We start from the raw sequence: 15412 nt of genomic DNA on the forward strand, positions 1-15412 counted from the left end.
ATGATAGTGGTGAGCCCATTGCCATACCTTCTTGCTGTTAACATCATATTATATTTGAGTGTGATACAGGATACAGGAAAGAGAGGCATTCTACAAAAAAAAGCACTTATAAACTGAATACGTATATGTAAACAGTGTATGGAATCGTTGATATATGAGTTTGAGGTTTTAAGTCCACTTTATGCACAGTTAGGCTAATCTGGACTGGACCTACAGTTTAAAGTGAGATCCGAACCACTGTACAATGTGCCTCCATCGGGTATCAATCCAGATGTTGTTATATGAAACTAACCTTACAGATGAGATATACGTTATCAATTTTTAGAAAATGTGTGATTTCAGTATAACAAAAGTAATTTGAATCATAAGTGGAATATGTTTCTGTTACAAAAAAATATAAAGAAAGTAAGAAATGGAATATGAAATATTATACACGTACAGTAAATTGCTATGAGAAAAACTGCAAAAGAGGATGTTCCTACAAAAATAAATAAAGAAAACAGGTTTTGGAAGCTGTGTATTTTGATCAAATACGTATAACGTTTAACTCCAAATACAGCTTCCAAACCTCTGTATATTTACTGTGGAATTTATCCTCCTAATTGTAAAGTTGCCAAAATGTTGGGAAAATACATTTAAATTCCTTTTTTGTGAGTAGCGGCTGGCGATTGCCTGTCAGCATTACTTATTCAACCCGTTTAGAAGATCACTTGTACTGACATCGTTCTATAATTCAGCAGGACGGTCAACACTGGCAGCGTTCCAATAGGAAAGCACTCACCTTCATCATGGCATACTTCTTGATGAAACGCTCGTCTCCTCCTATGCAGGAAGCTCCTACCACCAGGGCAAATAGAATAATCAGATTTATCGCCATCGTAAAACTGGAAACCAAAGGGAGAAAAAGTAACAATTAATGAACAAGGTTAACTGAATGATTTAAAATGACAAAGCAAACAATCAAATTCTTGCATCTGTATGTGGGTTAAAAATTATTTATTCATATAAATTTTATACTACTGAGCGTCAACACACACACACACACAATATATATATGTGAAACTACGCGATGGATGGAAAAATGGTTTCTACAAAAGTTGTTTACTTTGTAAGAGGAATAAAAATATTAAACAAAAAAATAGGTTTCCATTTTAAAATAGGAGTGACCTTCAAAATGGCCGCCTACGTAAACATACACAATGGCATTCTCTCTCTACCTTAAAGTCAATTAACTTTCATTTGAAACATTTCTTTCGAAAACGCTTCGTTCTTAAGATATTTCGAGTTATCAACTTAAATGGTCAACCTTGCACCTTACCAAGTACTAAAATTAAATAATTAAAATATACTTGTTTAGCCTTTGTTGTATAATCCATTGTTATTTATTTCCGTCGAACTTATTTCAAAGCATGGATTATATTGGGATCATATGACATATGACCTTCAAGGACAACGTCAAAGAAGTTTTATGGACATAAGTACTAATATGCATAATATTCATCAGGAACTTTACCTTTCGTCAACTGGACCTAACAGTCTTTTTTGTTATTCAATAAATATTCAATTCTTTATCTACTTGGCATTAATTTCCCTGTCAGGGTAGTTGTTTTTATAGAAATTTTCTTAACTATCGAAATATCTCTCTTCTTGTACCATATTTGTACCTATTCATGTCATAATAACAATTCAAATTGAATTAATTAACTTTTTTTATATTTCATTAATACTATTTTATTTTAAGAATTGAAGCATTCCACCGAATAACGCTGTATGACACATTTCAGTTAATGACAGAACAACGGATAAAACCTGTTGTATGTTACTGGACTACAGTAGAAACAGCATAAAACCTTATGCAAACGCAGTAGCAATCTTTGGGCAACATCCGACCTTATGACTGGCCAGTTTGTAGCCTGTAGAAGCAGGGCCGCAGCATGATTCCACTGGTAACTCAGCACATTCCCAAAAGTTCCATACAGCGTTATTCGGTGGAATGCTTCAATTATTTTAATTTAAACATTTATATTATTATTTCTGAGTGACTTGGTCCGGAACCGCTAAACATATCTCTAGATACGTGCCTCTATATAATGTAAGTGGGAGTTTAAAACTTAGAGAGTTTCATTACAGGAATAAAATATCAGTAAATATGCTTGAAAAAAACCGAAAACCATTCAGCATGTTCAACCATGTGTTAACACTCAAAATCTGCATAATAAGAGTAAGATATATCACATCTTATAAAATAATTTGCGAAAAAGAAGTGAAAATGATTAAATACTTTCACGCAATGGATATTCGAGATATCCCTGAACTAAAAGTAAAGATCTTCACTTCTGCTTTTCCTGCTACTTTCGCTGCATTCTTCAAATCAAAAGCTTGCTAAGTCATTCGTTCAGCCGACTGTCACCACTTGCCCTTCATGCTCCAACTCATCTGACTCCTTTTTTTGCAACTCTGGGGCCATCTTCCACCAAACCCCTTCTTGGCAACGCGGCTGATTCCCCATTGGCAATATAATCTGATACCTTGACCGCTGGCATGCGGTTGTTATTTTTTGTAACGGTCGTCGCGCGGATAAACATGTGTAAGGAACGAGTTCGTCGGCCGTTGACCACTCGTGCGATGACTGACAACCAGAGTTTTTCTATGAAGATGTTCGCACAAGAAACAAGGACTCAGTGTCAAAGATCATCCTAAGCCGGCATCAAGTTTGCTGCACTAAGATTGGATGGATGGTCGGACTGCTTTTTCAATCTTATTTTTAATGGCTGCCATACGTTACGAATATTTTCATTAACTTCCCTTTGTAGATACAGCTGGAACCAGCTTTTCTTTCTTTTTACCTTCCTCTTTTACAACCTTAGCGCTTCTTAGTATCAGAGATCGGATTGCAAACCATATGGCCCTAATCTAACGGTTTATATACGTGCCAGTACATTCTTTTATTTCACTCTGCTCAGTATCATGTCATGTGATGCAACCACTTCAAGTTCTGTAGACATCTTTATAGAATTCCAAGAAAAAGCACTCAAGAAAATATTCCTGTGGATTTATTGCATCATTTTCTACGTAAATGTAATAGCATAGGAAAACAGGCGTGAAGAAGATTACAAAATATGTGCAACAGGGAATTTAAGCGACACTATGACCCACCTGAATGCACTTGGAAAATTTATACAAATATATAATTTTCCAAAAGGGAGATGTGTTAAGAAAGTCGTTCCTAGCCCAAAACACAAGTTCATACATTAGCATTCCTACTGTGATGAAAATATTAACGTTCAATTATAAAATTATTGACACAAGGGTTTCTTCTTGGAAAGTTATTTCTATGATCATTTATTTAAAGGCATTCCGTTTCAGATAAGTTTTCACGTTCATAATTATATTGTAAAACGTTTCTTTAATGAATTAATCTACATAGATTTATGCTTTATTAATAGATGAAAGAATATAAAAAAGGAAATCGTTCAAAATGCTTGAATCTTCAAATCTCTCCAATCTCTACAAAATACGAGTCCTATTCCACGGTGCAGAAATGCCAATCAGTGAAAGTGCACTGTTATTGGTTGAAGAGAAATAATTGAAGTTCTGAAAAAGCATAATTGAAAGAACAACCACTAACCCAACATCCATGAAATCCCAATCAGAGGTTCTTAGGAGCCTAAACAGCAGTTTATCAACAATGATATGGTAATCGAACTGATGTAATTAATGAAATGAACACAGAGTTTGGCATATTTAAATTTACTATACAATGCAATTGTGTATGTAGATAATTATATTTATTGTTGTTTATTCACAAACAATCATTAACTTATTATCCAATGCTCAACATCAGTGGCGTATGCTGGTTCTAACGAGTGGGTAATCTCCGACCCTTGATCCTCAAACTCCAAAAGTTTCCGTGCAATTTATGTCAGGATCCATATTGGATTTAGGAATATTGTGTTGGAATGTTTGTCTTATTGCTACGACCACAATCAATTAATTCTCGTTATTGCAGTTTAATATACGTGTAGAATTTCAAATAATAAAACAAGACAGTATTATAAAGATATAAAAAAACAACCTGTGAAATATAAAATGAAAGACGTGCACTAGTGAAATAAAAACCCGCAATATTAATTTAAGTGCAAAATTCAACTTACCCCAGGACCCGATCACTTGTGCCGTACTACATCCAAAGCACGCTGTTTGTCCAGTTGCACGTCAATACGTGTCTGTGCCAAAGATTGCAGCTTAACAAAGGAAATTATGTGACTTTTGGATTTTTCATGTTTGGCACAAGCGTTGCAAAGATTACAGTATCCGCCACGCGTCCATACATTATTTTCAGCCCCGAAAAGTAAGCACGGCCAACAAAAAAGCAAATCTTATTAACACTTATACTTCCTGTCAACCATGGTGTTTTGTCATAATTTGCTTGCGAAAAAGCCTCACATATTCCCGATTTTTGTCTTTGTGTATAGAAATAAGTTCAAGCGATGACACTGGCCTACCTGTATTAACAATTTACAACTTCTCCTGAAAAGATCTTGTTTCAAAAGGTTTGACCAGCAATCTTGTATCACATCCATTACCTTTAACACATCACTATCACGACAAACACTAACACCTAAATAAATAATAAACACGAAGCACAGCACGAAGCCAACGACTACACGCATTCAGTTTCACGCGCCAAACTTCTGTTGTTGTGTTCCTGGCTCAGAATGAAATTCCCTATGAATGATAAAAAAAAAATTAAAAGTTCGAATCATTGCAGGCCAGAGCCAGAATTTTATTTCGGAATGGGGATCATCCCTTATTAGCAGCCGCCACATAAAGTTGAAACAGTGGGGTTAGAAGTCCTGAAGATGAATCTCAGATTATTACAACGTATTATGTAAGGTGTTTAATCCTGCTAATGAAGTAAAATTAATTACCACTATACACTTTTTAAATTAGATATTTGTAGGATTTCGGGGAATGGGGTTTCAGCTCCCCGAGTCCTCCACCTGGCTACGTGCCTGATGTGTTTTTCGTTTTATGTTTAATTCGTTCATCTTCATCACTATGAATCTAAAGAGTCGGAATATAGCAACTTAAGTTAACTAATATACCGGGTGGTCCATTTATAATGATAGTATGGAATATCGAATGCAGAATGCATCCAATCGAAAAATTGCACAGAATAAAAGTTTGACACTATTGAGGGGGTAAGTCAATGCCGCAAAAATTTCGTCGCCGCCACCCACCCCTTAGGGGGGGCGGGGGGTAAATTTGAAATTTCAAATGGAACACTCCCATTTGTTTTACATATTTGGATTCCGTGTTGAAAAAGAATTTTTTCTTTGAAAAATTTTGTAAAAAAATTGCAAACTTCGAACATTTATAAACATTTGGTAGTTTCAGATTCATTTTGTTCCCTTTATGTAATAACGGTGTTGGTTTCCGTTGAGAACATTGCATAAACGAATTTTATTCAAAAAATGTTTGCAAAGAATTCTGCAAAAGAAATTTTTTTGCAATTTATGTTTTTGTGTAACAATAAATAATATTAATTTGTTCCAACTCTTTGGTTTCAAGGAACAATTTGACACGGTCGTGCCAGGTTCAGCTATAGCATATTAATATCCATAAGAATAGATTTATCTCAATACAAATTGAGCATGAGTAACATGAGACTGTATATCGGTATACACGTGATACCTCCCAGGGCACGGGAAAACATTAAGATTTGCAGTAAATTAACCAAACTCAGGACTTACGTGTTAACATCTAGGTTCAGAATATATTTATCTTGATTATGCAATTAAGAACAACATTTTACATCATAACGAAATGCACTAAAAATCATATTAACAGCAGCACAAAAATTATCACATGAACTTCCATTAATCTCGTAACTTCTATTCCAAGCTTCATATCTATCAGGCGGGATGATGTACTTCAGCAGACTGTTCATACGTCCGGGAAGGACATGTCAATCGCCCCCTCCATTGAGAAACAAAATCGACGACGACTCGTGGAAGCACTCACAGTCTAGGAGATTTTGGATTCAACCTTCTAAAAGTATTTTCCTCATGTCTGGAGAACAATTAAAAATCTTCAGATTGTCGAAATTTACCTTGCACACTTCCTTACGAGTTTTTGTGTCCAATAACACTGCCGTGTTGAATTTCACTTGGGTAGCTATGAACGGTCCTGTCCACAAATAAAACAACTTGGAAATGGTTCGGTTAACAGCTGAACTTGGACGATGACTTCTTAGCAGCACCAGGTCATCCTCCTTCAACTGCAAAGCATGGCACTTCTGCTTCAGTTTCCGCCTCTGCACAGAATATCGTTCCCTTAACCGCACTTGAACAACCTTACTCTGCCATTCTCTCTCACCTTCTTCGGATTCGGGCTGTAAATTTAGTACAATCTTGGATAGAACTGCACGTACAAAACAATTTGTAATTGTTATCAACCAATGAGGCAATGTTGAAGAGCCTTTTGAACAATATCAGGTAGACACACTGGCAATACACGTGAAGAAAACGTAAGAATTTCTGCAACTCAACTAGATAAAGTCCTTGACTCACTGGAACGTCACTGGACAGATGAATGTCACAAACTAAGTTCTTGGCAGTGCCAGGCCTCTCTGAAAACACCTTCCTATGTGCAATAAATATCTCGAACAATTCGGCTCTTTGTTCCTTAGCCAATAATTCACTGGAGTCAATCTTCTCTCTTATATCCTCTAGCGGTGTAGCCCATTTATCGTAGCTAGCTTCAATCCTCCGGACGCTCATTTGCTTATCAACGGAATCATCATCATCTAGCTTTTGCTCAATTGGCTCTCCATCCACCATTAGATACAACTTCTTATGCTTGAGATTGATCTCTGCTTCATATTTCTGCAGGAACGAATAACCCAATAATAAGTCTGAAGGCAAATCCTTCACAACAAAAATTTCTAAAGGTATGGTGTTCTCAGCAATTTCCAGCACGATTATGCGTTTTCCCACAACTCGAGTTCGACTTTTTCCAGCGAAATCAATAAGTCGTACCTCTGGAGTAGCTTGTAACATGGCCCCTGGCAAATTTTGCTTTATTTTCTTCCAAATCTCGAGACTCAGAACAGATATTTCAGCTGCAGTGTCCACTATACAAGTGATATCAACATTTGCTACACGTGCCTTGAACTCAGGCGCTCTTCCAAAATTTTTAGACTGACTAGCCTGACACAAATTGTAAAGAAACTCACTCTCTTCATGATTAATAACAAACACCAGCTTCAGATCATTACTTACAGACTGGGAATTATTTTCTGCAGGCCCCAGTTCTATCCGAGACCGCCCGACATCAGAAAGGGACGTTTCTATGCCAGGCGTGGGGTAAAATCCCGCACCTGGTCGAGATTTGCTCCATTCTCCAAGCAAAAATTTCTGGTCAGCTCAACGCTCTGTTGCTGCTCGTTACTAGGGTACGACACTGCAGCATCTGTTTGTAAGCCACTGCTCGCCGCTTGGAATCGTGGAGAGCTACGACCTTCCCTCAAAGGTTCACTGTGCTCCGGTGAAGATACACGGTTCTCATTTCGTGGTCTCTCACAAGGTTCGTATCTGGGAGCAGCATACTCACGTCTCTGCCTATTTTGGCTTTGTTGACGATAACGATTGCCGTTTCTATATGGACCTGCAGGGCGATTTTCACGGTAATTATTCTGCCTCTGGACCATACGAACCCTCGGGTTTCTGTTTGCCGAGTTGCCTGGAATATCTCTGTTGTTCTGGTGAGTAGGATTCTCCTTCCTCCACGCAGTTCGCCAAGCATCCTGCTCTTCCGCTTGCTCGTATCTCTTAACAAAATCTGCAAGCAAATCAACAGTTACGGGTGCGTGGGCCATACACAATTGCTTCACTCTATATGGCAATTGGCCGATTATGAGGTTTACCACCTCATGCTCTGTGTAGTGGCTACTCAGGTTTCTGTAAGCAGAGTATACAGACCAAACATATTCTTCCAAACTATTGTCATTGTTTTTATTGTACCGTTTGGCCCTAACAGATGCCAACTCCCTTTCTTTTGCCTCTGAAGACGCAAAACGCCTCTTAAACGCCCTACGGAAATCTGAATATGTGTGGAAATCATTCTTATGAGAGTAGAACCAATGATAAGCCATGCCCGTTAGCAAACGAGGAATAATCTCCAGCCTGTATCTATGCGGGATCTGAAGGATCTCAAGGTTGGTATCTAATTCTTTGAGATAAATCTCAGCCGAAGTGGCTATAATATTTCCGTCGAATTTCCGCATGGAATTCAGGTCAGCCATCCGGGGAGTCATCCCACCACGCGTAGCATTGGTTCGAGATTTTCTTTCTTTTCTCTTTTCCGACAAAGTCGACTCGCTGCCTGAAGAACTGGAAACGATCTCTCTGTGGCGTCTTTTCTTTACATGTGTACGGTTTCGTTGCCCCGAAGAGACCTCAGAACGACTAGGAGACAGCAACCTTCGAAAAGGCGGGCCCAGCTGGTCCATCCGCGGTAACTCTGGTTCACCGGAGAGTGGCAACTTGCTTAAAGTGGTTGAAATTTGAGCCACTTCGTCACAAAGATTACGCATGTCTAAAGAAAGCTTCCCTTGTTTGGATTCCATATCATTTTTCCACTCTTCAGCATTCTCTGTAGGACCCTCCGTGCTGCTTTTAAGGTTTTCCGCCACCGTCTCTACAACTCGCAAATTCAGGTTTTCTCTCAGCTTATATGCCATATTGGTCACCTGGTTGTCCAACTCTCTGGACATTTCTTCCCTGAAACCGCTCTGCGTTTCAGTAATTTCCTTTCTGAAGCCCTCCTTGGTCTGCTCAGCTTCTTCCCTCAACAGAACAACTGTTTCATGGAGTTTAGATTCCAGCTGCTGAGAATTTGACTGGCATGCTTGACGTAAGCTCATAATCTCAATTTCAATGCTTTCGTTCAATTTCTGCTGTCCCTCAGACATTTGCAGAGTCAGTTGTTCCATCCTCCGTCCCATCTCTGAATTGGACGCAGCCAGTTGTGAACAACTATGGGACAGTTTCTCCTCTATCCTTGCTTCTAGCCGGCACTCAAGAGTTCTACTACTTTCTTCTAGTCTTAGTTGTAAACTGTGCTCCAAGATATTCATATTTTCCTGAAGTTTATCCTCTAACCTCCTAGAGTTCTCGTGTAACTTAGCCTCCAAGCTATCAGAATGTTCCCGCATTCTAGATTCTAGATTATTAGCATTTTCCGTAATCCTTTCCTGGATTCTAAGTTCTAGATTACTAGAATTTTCGGTAATCCTTTCCTGGATTCTAAGTTCTAGATTACTAGAATTTTCGGTAATCCTTTCCTGGATTCTAAGTTCTAGATTACTAGAATTTTCGGCCATTTTTTTCTGGATTCTAGTTTCCAGGTTGCTGGAATTTGCCTCCAGCATTCGCTGCAATGACGCAAGCAAATCAGTAGTAACAGGAACAACAGGAACTGCAAGTTTTTCTTTGCATGCGAGACATGTTAATTCACAAGGAGAATTACTTTCCTTTGGTGACTTTAGCTTTGCACAATTTAAATGAAAAGTATTGTGACACTCAGTGCAAACAAACGTATCATCAAGCCTTGATGTAGTCTCACAGCAAAACACATGAACTGTGCTTTCGTCAACATTTAACGCTTTGCTTCCACTTCTTAATATTTTCTTTTCCATTGTTGCGCATCAAAAGTTCTGAGTCAACTGCAAAATCTAAAACACGTTACCAAAGATTAACGTAACTAATGCACAATGTGTTCGTGGCCCCACGTTCTGTGCGCCAAATTATTGACACGGTCGTGCCAGGTTCAGCTATAGCATATTAATATCCATAAGAATAGATTTATCTCAATACAAATTGAGCATGAGTAACATGAGACTGTATATCGGTATACACGTGATACCTCCCAGGGCACGGGAAAACATTAAGATTTGCAGTAAATTAACCAAACTCAGGACTTACGTGTTAACATCTAGGTTCAGAATATATTTATCTTGATTATGCAATTAAGAACAACATTTTACATCATAACGAAATGCACTAAAAATCATATTAACAGCAGCACAAAAATTATCACATGAACTTCCATTAATCTCGTAACTTCTATTCCAAGCTTCATATCTATCAGGCGGGATGATGTACTTCAGCAGACTGTTCATACGTCCGGGAAGGACATGTCAAATTTCATATGAACAACAAAATTAAGTATGTTACTACAAATTAGTTATCATTTGAGGTACACAAATAAATGTTTAAAGGAGCAAATTTTCAAAATGATGACCGTTCTCATCAATGCATTTCAAGACACAGTGTCTGAAGCTCCACACTGTTCGTCCCAAAATGTCAGGAGTGATAGAGGCACAAGGATGGGGGGGAGTCAGCATATAGGTGCTTTAATTGCTTAAGCCTTGAATTTTAATTTAGTTTGCTTCATCTTCAATATTTAAGCTTTTTCCTTTTGATAAATTTATCTTCAAGTAACAGAAATCAGCAAGACAGAAGCAAATGTAAAGTGAAAATTAGCGTAGAATTGGTTTGCCCATGTTATTCAATTTTCCTGTTCTTCGCACTCTACCGGGTATGTTTTCCCTAGTTCAGCGGAGGGAACGGAAAGGCTATGAAGGTTGGGAGTGCGACCGGTGGAGGGGTGGACTCTCACAAGAAGGAGCTTACCCTAGGCACGGAATCACCGCGCCTGAGAAGGAGTGTTTCCTCCCCCTCTTTCCTCTCTCCTCCCTCCTCGCAAGGGTTGTAAGGGAAGCGGGAGGAATGACGTCAGGGTGAGATTCCCTGAAGTCATTCCACCGGCTGGAGAAAGGTTCCCGGACGTTCAGCGGCAAACGGTTGGAAGCATTCGCGCGCTGGAAGCAAATAAATGTATGCATCGAACTTGGTTTGGAAGAATATTGCGAAGAAATGTATATGTATATATATATATTTTTAAAAAAAAGAAGAAATACAGCCGGGTCATCTGCGATTACCTAGATGACTCAGAGTATACGCCGCTGCTCAACATATACTTTTACTGACATTCTTTCCCTAAAAGTTTGATGGACTCGATGTGGTTCGCCTTGGTGATATCCAGGAATTTTTGTATTCCAAGTGCAACTTTGACCCTTGCAACCTCACCATAGAAGGTAGTAATTAACTGTTCTACGCCCATCTTGATCGTGGCATTCTCCGACTAGTCTCTGGACAGCGTGGGAGTAGTCGCCCCGTCGATGGGTGTCGGGATAACAAGGGTCAACACTCACACCACGCTCCATGCTTTATGTGAAGATCTTGCACCGTTGGTTCACTGATAGATAATTAGATTCTCTCAAGATAAACTATTGTGTTCTGGAATTTCGTATTAAGTTCAATTAGAGCTTCCTAAAAATAATTAAAGGAAAGTGAAGATGTGAGAAATAAATTGTTAAAATTGTAATACTGTTATTCTGTCCCTGCGTTAATAACATGATAGGGAAGACCGGGGTGTGTTGACAAAGTGTGTTTTATTTCTGCCACACGAGAATTTGTAACATTGCAAGTTACTGTGAATATGCTTCATCTATGGAACCAACTCACAACTATGAAGTTGAGCGTCTTGTACTCGAAATTTCTAGTGGGTATGACAAATAATATAATTTCCTACTTGTTAAGTAAATTTTCTGAACTATATATTATTTCCTGTACGTTTTTTTTAAAACTGTGACTCGGTTGTTAGCATATACAGATGATGTAGACATATTAGGGGTTGATATAAATACAATTAAGAATAATGCTAAAATATTTTTCAAAACTGATAAAGAGATAGGTTTGGAAGTTAACAGAGAAAACTAAATATATGCTTACAGGCCGAAACCAAGTGTTAGATAATAATCAAAATCTAATTATTGATAACAACTCGTTTAAACCAGTTTCCAAATTCAAATACTTAGGAGTAATATTAACAAGTGAAAATTATATTAAAGAGGAAATAAAAAGTAGGCTTAATTCAGGAGATGCATGTTACTTCTCTCTTCATAAACTTTTGTATTCTCGTTTAATATCTAAGAAATTAAAAGTTAAAATATACAAAACAGTAATTTTGCCTGTAGTATTATATGGGTGTAAAACTTGTTCCCTTACATTGAAAGAGGAACATAAATTGAGAGTATTTGAAAATAAGATCCTTACGAAAATATTTGTACCTAAAAGGGATGAGGAGACAGGTGAGTGGAGAAGGTTACATAATTTAGAACTACATTATTTGTATTCATGTCCAGATATTATTAGAATAATTAAATCAAGAAGACTTAGGTGGGCAGGCCATGTGGCACGAATGGGAGAGGAAAGATGAGTTTAAAGGATTCTTGTTGGGAAACTTGATGGTAAGAGACCTGTAGGAAGGCCAAGACGAAGATGGAGGGACAACGTTGAGATGGACCTAAAGGAAATCGGTAGGGATGGAATAGAGTATATAGATCTTGCTCAAGATATGGGCAGATGGAAGACCTGTGTTGCTGCAGCCATAAACCTTCGGGTTTGAGAAGGCTAGAGAGTTAGCTAGTTTCGATTTTTTAATAGTAAATAAAGTACATGGTTTATGGTGAGGTTATCGAGAAGACTATGGTATGTTTTCGATACTATATTCTGCTACCTTGTTGTACGCATTATTTAGCAGCTATATGATCAAAAATTATAATATGGCGTGGGGGTGAGTTGACAGTAGGACACAAAGGGTGAGTTGGCAATATTATCTGCCGGCTCCCGTGGCGGAGTGGTTAGCACATCGGTCTAAGACGCCAGGGGTGCCTGGGCATGGACGTTTGTGAGTGTCCATTCATCAATTTCATCATATCCCCACCTTCGCAAATTAGCCAAAAGTGGCAAAGAAAGCGAAGTAAAATAAAGGAATATTGTCTACTTTCCCCACCAATCGGTTATCTGTTTTCCTACACGTCTTGCTCCCCCCAAATATTTTTCTCTGGACGTATTACTTTTTGTTTGACAATAAATAATACGATATCACTGCAATGTACAATGCATATACATAATACATATTATTGTACATTATTATATTTTACATTGCAAAGGTTTTAGAATTTTGGGTGCAAAATATGTGCAAATGTAGCTGTTGACATAAACATAATGAAAGTCCACGTAAAACAAATAGAGGAGGGAAGTTCTATTTTTGTAAAAACTGTGACTGGCGACTCATTGTAAAGACAAGTATGTAGCCTACTCAAGGGTGTGCAGGCAAGCATTAACAGGCAGAAATATTTAGTAATGAATAAAATATCAAAATTTAACAAAAAATGCCATTCCAGAAACTATTAAAAATGTTCAAAATGACCTAATCATTACCAACATTCACATTATTATTATTATTATTATTACTATCATACTAATAATAATAATAATGAGTAACATAAGACATAAGTTTCTATGACTGAAGGGTAAGATATGAAATCTTGTTCTGCCCCCTGAGAACAAATCCTGCGACCGTCCTTGAGCCTACTGTAGGTCTCTTTGAGAGAATTGTTCTTCAATTGTTTCATCAAAAATATATAGGTCTACAGGTTAATTTTTAATTGGAGTCCAAACTCGTGTTCATAATTTTTCATGCCATAGTAGTAATATTTCATTCATCAAGAGAAGATACGTTACTCACGGGTTAATGAGAACCACGATTCCTCCGTCACTTTTTCGATTAAGTTGAGTCTTCTGAAGAAGACCCAAAGTCCACGTCGTGACCCAATTGAAAATGCCATAACCAACTTGTTCTGACACGAATTACGTGCATGTGGCACAATGTTAACTACTTAAATTCCAGGAAATCATGAAATGTTTACATTTTTTTCAGACAATAGTGTTGAGAAGATAAGACAATAAATCCTAACGTACTGTATTGTACAGAGACGGAGATGCAGTTCTTTAAATATGGCCGACGCCCTTAAACATGGGAGAAAGGTTGAAAAGTCTCTCAGTGCGTGAGGAATTACAAAAATTTACTCAAGGCAGATGATGGAATTTTGCACGTAACCTCAATGGTGGTCTGGAAGTCGGGCAAGAAGTGATGCAGGTCTCTTGGTTATCCGCGAACCTATATTTACACACACACGCACAATGTACTTAGGAGATTTATTTAGTAAGATATAATTTCTTTAAGTGGGCTGTTATAATTGAGTTTTCCCATGTCCTGTTTCTATTCAAATCCCGTGATCTATGTCAAGAAATGCATGGCATTTTCGAAAATAACCATAATTGTTTTGTTTTTTTACATTAAGTGTCGAAAACAGATGAAGCTTTAATTCACCACATTAATAAAATAATACATAACACATAAAACCTTATTACCTATTCTCACTCATAATTATACACGTGTACATTTTATCCAGCATAACATAAATCAGACTTAATAATTTGCCGTGAATTGTTTTCTCTGTAAAGCTACGCAACCTGAAATTAATTTTTAAATGCTTTGAAAGAATTGAAATTTGATTTTGATTCTCATATTCATTACAAAAGGTGAAAAGTCTAAGTTCAAATATACAAATTTTATATTTTCTTAATATTTTCAACCTTCATACAAATTGACATTTAATCTCACATACCAGTATTGGCCTGTAAGAACAGAATTTAGCAACCTAATATCATTGCTATAATAAATAAATACCTGCTTATGCACAATAACGCTAGTTTCAAAAGCTTGCTTTATTGTGAAATATCGGTAATAAGTTACAAATTCTAAAAAAATATACACGTGTGAAAAATTTCTTTTTACGTATTGCCGGACCCTGTGGCCGAGTGGTTAGCTCATCGCACTGCAACGCTAGGGGTCCCAGGTTGAAATCCCGCTCGGGCTTGGATGTTTGTGTTCGTCCGAATAATGAGAAACAATGTGAACAAAGTGGAAATTGACATGTGTGAAAGTGTACGAATGTGTGAATGACGGGGGATACTGTGAATAGGGGTATTCCTTTTATATATATATAAAAGTGGTTAGCACACCGCGCTGCGACGTCAAGGGTCCCGGGTTCGAATCCAGCTCGGGCTTGGTTGTTTATGAATGTCCATTCATCAATTTCATCATTTCATCACTCATCCCCATCTTCGCAAATTAGCCACGTGGCACCAAACGCGAAGTGAAATAAACTAAATCAATCAATCAATCAATCAATGAATCTTTATGTGGTTTGATGGATTTGGTTTATTTTACTTAGCTTTTTTGCCACCTTTGGTTAATCGCGAAGATGAGGATGAGTGATGATGTTATAAAATTGATGAAGGGACACTCACAAAGAACACCTATGCCCAGGCCGGAATTCGAACCCGAGACCCCTGGCGTCATAAAGCCTTGGGCCGACCACTCCGGCAAGGACGTCGGTTCATGTGGTTTGCTTACGCTATTTGTCTAAATA

The 15412-nt window shown here is 37.8% G+C and overlaps 1 protein-coding gene across 1 annotated transcript in view; it reads right to left on the reverse strand.

Annotated features, from left to right (window-relative positions):
* LOC145993997 (uncharacterized) overlaps positions 1–15412 on the reverse strand; it is a 77133-nt gene that overhangs the window by 26501 nt on the left and 35220 nt on the right. The window contains exon 2 of the mRNA XM_083130038.1: positions 782–884. Coding sequence (XP_082986164.1) covers positions 782–877 — 96 coding nt within the window. The 5' untranslated portion in view covers positions 878–884. The remainder of the gene's footprint in view (positions 1–781; positions 885–15412) is intronic.

This window comes from Lepisma saccharinum, chromosome 10 (assembly GCF_977018435.1).
Source record: "Lepisma saccharinum chromosome 10, izLepSacc3.1, whole genome shotgun sequence".
In the NCBI taxonomy this organism is placed as follows: Eukaryota; Metazoa; Arthropoda; class Insecta; order Zygentoma; family Lepismatidae; genus Lepisma; species Lepisma saccharinum.